This window comes from Bufo gargarizans, chromosome 3 (genome assembly GCF_014858855.1).
Source record: "Bufo gargarizans isolate SCDJY-AF-19 chromosome 3, ASM1485885v1, whole genome shotgun sequence".
NCBI lineage: Eukaryota > Metazoa > Chordata > Amphibia > Anura > Bufonidae > Bufo > Bufo gargarizans.
Genome location: NC_058082.1, coordinates 245,474,408 through 245,480,257, shown reverse-complemented (window position 1 = coordinate 245,480,257; position 5,850 = coordinate 245,474,408). Strand labels below are relative to the sequence as shown.

The following is a 5,850-nucleotide window of genomic DNA, read 5'->3' as shown; positions in this document are numbered from 1 at the left end:
TTCCTTTGCTAGAACTACAGGCATATATAAAGTTCTACACTTCCAATAGGGAAGGACTACTTGCAACAGAAGGTAATGCTCCAAATTCAGACAACCCGGGGTTAAAAAAATAACTAACACTAGCATTTTATTAAGCTGCATTAAAAATGTACAAAGTCTACATTTGAAGCTACCTGATGTCATGCAAGAGTTAATGCAGACCACACCCAGTTAAGAACCCGTACTAGTGATTAAAAGAGCATCTTAAGTTAAAGATAACTAATATGAAATACAAGCAGTTACCGTCATTGTGGTTGGTCAGTTCAGCACAAAAGAATAAATTAGTTTTCATGGACATCTTTGTATTACCACCACGGAAAACCCTTTGTTTTACCCACGCTGTTCCTCCGGCATGGCGACTTGTCACAGATAGAAACATTACACGAATCAGAAAATATTTTATACTTTTTATTTGCATATTGAAAAAAATTGTGCATTCCAATAATTCAAATCATTTTGAACAAATAAATGGCACTCGATTTGACCGCATTTTACAGCTCGCCGGACCTTGGTGCAGCTTTCCATTCAACGCATCACCTCATATTACTGGATATCTGTAGTTCCACTCAGATTCTCCTTTCATTGTGTAAGGTCGCTCAGGCCACCAAAACCAAAGCCAGCCAGACAGGCAGATGGAAAGGCAGCGCCTTCATTCAGTGTTCAGTAGTTCTTTTATTAACTTTTCTGTCGGTGTAATGGGGCAGCACAGTAAACGTTTTCCAACCTCTTTGTATCTTAGTTATTTCTTACAAAGTTAAACAGCTAAAAGAAGAAAAAATAAGAAGGCAATGCTTGTGGAATGTACAGTGCATATTGGGGGTGATGGGGGTTCATTAGGATTCAGATTGTTGTTTCTCTTGCTCAATTGCTGAAAAGAGAAAAAGACAATTAGTATTTGTTTATTTATGTTTAAGATATTTACAAATAAAGATAAACCTGAACCAAAATATTTAAATAAGTAAAAAATAAACTCACTTTCTTTAGAAGGAAGTGGATTTTTCTCTTGTGTTTCTGTCTTTTTCAGCTTGGCCTTATCGAATTTCTCAATCTCAGCCATATCTGGTTTGTCAGACATTTTGTAGGATGATCTGCACAAAGGAGAGAAGAGAATGAGTGTTAGAGCGCCACCATGCTTGCACTGCAAAGAGTGTCACTTGCTATTACAGTGCCTGCCACGCCCTCATCCCCTCACTTTCTAATAGAAGATTTGAGCCATCTCAAGAATCAGAACTTCATGGTGACTAGAGGTCTAATATTTAAATCCTTTCACACGTACGCCCATATTTTAAAACATTAACTAAATGTAGTGACGCATCATATTTTCGATCACAGAATCATCTAATCAATAATCTGGATGCACACCAGTTCATATGTTAATAAGGGTTGAGCAAACGTGGTGGGCAGCAACCCCTTGCTGGCAGATGAAGTCATGCATTCTTCCCTTCTTACAAAGGGCTGCAGCTAACTCAAGGAGCCTTAACCACCGCCCTGTTCTTCAGCAGCCCCCACGCCTTCGCAGCAGAGCAGCAAACCATTCCAATTAGTGTTATTCCAATGCATCAAGAAGACACCTACTGATATTAACCCATTGCTGTATCCTCATCAATAGGAAAAGGCACAAACAAGCAAAGATCAACTTAGAGACACATTGTACATAATAAGCCTTAAAGGTAACTGCTCAAGGCTAGTGGCTGACTGCTGGCAAAATGATAACGGGGAATGGAAATTCACATGCAAATCCAGGCACACTCCCTCCAGTACAAAAAGCATAAAACCACCAAGACCAGCTAACAGGATCTTTCATACTGGTCACACATTCCTAAGCTTGTCCTTTAACAATAAGGATACAAATGCAATAACCACTTACCAGCAACACAGCACACACAAGCAGAATGGCTTCTCACAAACACAGCCTTGAGTCTGAGAGAGGAGAGAGCTGCGCCTGCTTTTATATAATCTCCTCTATGCAAATGAGGCGTGATGTCATCCTTCTGTAACTCTTCGTTGCCCTTGCCTTCCATTTCTTCCTATTCTTTCGCATGGCACGCTATTAATATGACGACGCGATGAAATGCTCGTTGTGATGTTCCTGAATAGCTATTTTGAACATTAAGTGAGGCAGTAACTGCTGAAAAATACAGCTCCTTGTGACATTAAAAGAACAATGCGCAGCTGCTTTGTATTTTGAGGCCATGCTGGTTCATTTTATTAAGGACGGTCGGGGCCTAGATGCAAACCGATGCAGGGGGCATCATACATGTAACACACCGAATATGTATGCTGCTGTAGGGAATGGAGGCGTTTTGGGGGAAAACCAAGGCATTTTGTGTTAACTATCACTGCAGACGGCAAGCCTGTTTAGCAGAAAGAAGAAGTGGCCATTCCATTTCTAGTTTCCTTCTGCTCATATAACATATCTGCTGTTTAGGAGATTCCCTTTGAGGTTGCTCAAGACCTCTTGCAGCTCCTATCTGGCTAAGATCACTGATGGATCCCACATGTTGGCTTTTGGAGACTTAAAACATGTACCTTTTTGCTTTGCAGATTCCTCCAGCACAGTAGAGGTTAATAAGTGCAATACTGCATGCAGACCTGTGGTAAAGGAGCAGTTCGACAGGAAATCTGCTTCCTGTTCTCATATTTGCTGTACAAAAAAGGAAACCCACCGCGGCCTTCATATAAAACATTGGTAAAAGTGCTGCATTTCTAAACCCTTCGCCTGCGTGCTAGTCTCCTGTAGGCCTACTAGATACAGTGACATTCAACATCTGTGTGACCAGGCGTGGTCTTATAGGAGGATGCGAGCAGTGGGTGGCGAAGAAAATCACATTCTCCTGCAATGCTAAATTAATTTTTAAGAAAAGGGCAATGCATAGTCCAGAATTCAACACCTTCCTGGCGTCAGCTTCCTGCATAGGTACAGCTGCTAGTGAATATATTCCGTTTCCACCATTATTATCATACGTTATACCGTTTTAATGCTATGAGTATGTGAACGCTGTGAAATAAATACAGGTAGGTCCTCAATATGGCATCCATATAAATAGGCCTTACGGTGTATTTGCACAAGACTTTTTCGACTCTGCAGTAAAAAGCGCGGTAAACCCGCAGACAGTTTTTGATTCTGTTTTTGGCTGCGCAGTTTGTAAAGCTAGATCCTTTGATATCAATTGGCTAACTGTGCGGCCTAAGGGCTCATGCACATGACCACGTACTGTGGCCCACAAACAGCGCGTCTGCAACACACGGGCACCGGCCGAGTGCACGCTGCATCATGGATGCAGAGCTATTCACTTGAATAGCTTCGCAAACCGGAAGGTCAGTGCATAATGGAGGTACGAGACCCCACAGAAGCACTACGGAGTGCTTCTGTGGGGTTCCTCTCCGTCCCTCCGCACCGCAAAAAAATAAAACATGTATTTTTTTGCAGTGCGGACGGATCATGGACTCATGAGTCTGGATCCATCTGCGGAATCCGCATGGATGTTGCCCGTGCATTGCCGACCAACGGCAGTGTGTATGAGCCCTAAGGGTACATTAAAAACAGATAGAAAGTGGGAGTCATATATTAACGGACTTGCGGCTATTTTCATCCCTTTATTTAACCTGCTGTGTTCTGCAGTTAAATAAGGTGGAGCAGGGGTGTGGCAGGGGCCAGAGGTGCACCTAGCCTTTCTGGTGCCTGAGGCGAAAAATTTAAATGTCTACCCTTCCCCATGCCAAATTCTCAACCTAAGGCCGAATGCACACGGCCGTGGAAAACAGCCATACAAAACATACAGGGTAAGGCCTCTTTCACACTACAGTATGTTGCATTCAGTGTTTTGCGTTCCGTTTTTCACGGATCCGTTGTTCCGTTTTTTGCTTCCGTTGTGGTTCCGTTTCCGTTCCGTTGTTCCGTTCCGTTTTTCCGTATGGCAAATACAGTATACAGTAATTTCATATTAAAAATTGGGCTGGGCATAACATTTTCAATTGATGGTTCCGCAAAAAACGGAACGGATACGGAAGACATACGGATGCATTTCCGTATGTGTTCCGTTTTTTTTGCGGCCCCATTGACTTGAATGGAGCCACGGACTGTGATTCTCGGCCAAATATAGGACATGTTCTATCTTTTCAACGGAACGGAAAAACGGAAATACGGAAACGGAATGCATACGGAACACATTCCGTTTTTTTGCGGAACCATTGAAATGAATGGTTCCGTATACGGACCGTATACGGAACGCAAAAAACGGACCGTATACGGAACGCAAAAAACTGTAGTGTGAAAGAGGCCTAAGGCCTTATTCACATGTCCATGATGAAATCCGTGATAAGATGGTCAGTGATTCATCTGTTAAAATTTCTGGGAAGAATCCGTGTTTGGTCTGTGTGTCTGTTTTTATGTCTCATCTGTGTTGCACTGGCACTCAGAGCACTCCTATGAATGATCTGTAAAACACGGACAAAACATGGATGGCGTTCATGTTGGGTTTGTGTTTTTCACGGACCCATAGACTATAATGGGCATGATGGACAGACAAAATAGAGCATTTTTCCGAGCTACAACCATAGACCCACATATCGTGCTAAAACATGGATGTGTGAATACACACATTAAAATGAAGGGGTACGTGCACTGTCTGTGGAGAACATGGGAAGTGGAAATCTGTGAATCACTCACATGTGAATAGGGCCTCATACAGCACCACATACCTCTTACATCCAGTGAGGTTTCTTCTAGACTAGGGATCAGCAACCTCCGGCACTCCAGCTGTTCTGAGACTACAACTCCCAGAATCCTCCTTTCACTTCTATGGGAGTTACAAGAGCTGCTGAGTAAGTGTGCATGCTGGGAGTTGTAGTTTCACAGCAGCTGGAGTGCTGAAGGTTGTTGATCCCTGCTCTAGACGTTCTCTTTCCTCATCTTCTCCTTTCAGACCAAACCACTCATCTCTTGTCTCTGCAGAGTTTGACAAACAGACATCTTAGTTTCCTACTTTTCCATCATCCTTCCCACCTTCAGAACACCCCATCCTGCCTCCCCCAGTACTGTACCCACTGTGCTCCCCAATACTATCCTGCAGAAACAGGTGATCCCCCTGAAAATATTACTATCACTAGTGCCCCCTTCAATAATTATTGGCACACCGTGTCGGGCTACTTTCACACTCACGTCTTGTGCGGATCCATCATGGACGGATCCGTTCAGATAATACAACGGTCTGCATCTGTTCAGAACGGATCCGTTTGTATTATCTTTAACATAGCCAAGACTGATTCGTCTTGAACACCATTGAAAGTCAATGGAGGACGGGTCAGTTTTCTATTGTGCCAGATTGTGTCAGTGAAAACGTCCCCATTGACTTACATTGTGTGTCAGGACGGATCCGTGTGGCTCAGTTTCATCAGACGGACACCAAAATGCTGCAGGCAGTGTTTTGGTGTCCGTCTCCAGTGCAGAATGGAGACGGAACGGAGGCAAACTGAGCGGATCCTTATCTATTTAGAATGCATTAGGGCAAAACTGATCCATTTTGGACCGCTTGTGAGAGCCCTGAACAGATCTCCCAAACAGAAAGCCAAAACGCCAGTGTGAAAGTAGACTTAAGAAATCCAGCAAATAGTGTTAGTGTCCCCCAAAAATAATTTTTCTAAGCTGATACTTTGCCAGGGTGCCCCCCACAGTAATAGGGCTACCAAAAGTCCCACCAATAGTAATAATTATCTGTCAGAGTGCACTTAGTGTTAACAGTGACCCCAATAGTATTAATGTCCCCCATTGTGACCCAGAAGTAATAATGCCCTCATAGTGCCCATACTAGT

The 5,850-nt window shown here is 43.3% G+C and overlaps 1 protein-coding gene across 1 annotated transcript; it reads right to left on the bottom strand.

Annotated features, from left to right (window-relative positions):
- Positions 1-434: 434 nt before the first annotated feature.
- On the bottom strand, positions 435-2,056 carry TMSB4X (thymosin beta 4 X-linked). The gene is made up of 3 exons (XM_044285110.1): positions 1,907-2,056; positions 1,015-1,127; positions 435-907 (listed from the first exon to the last, which is right to left on the bottom strand). Exons 2-3 carry the CDS (start codon positions 1,112-1,114, stop codon positions 873-875), a joined length of 135 nt encoding a protein of 44 aa, XP_044141045.1. The 5' UTR covers positions 1,115-1,127; positions 1,907-2,056; the 3' UTR covers positions 435-872.
- Positions 2,057-5,850: the final 3,794 nt, after the last annotated feature.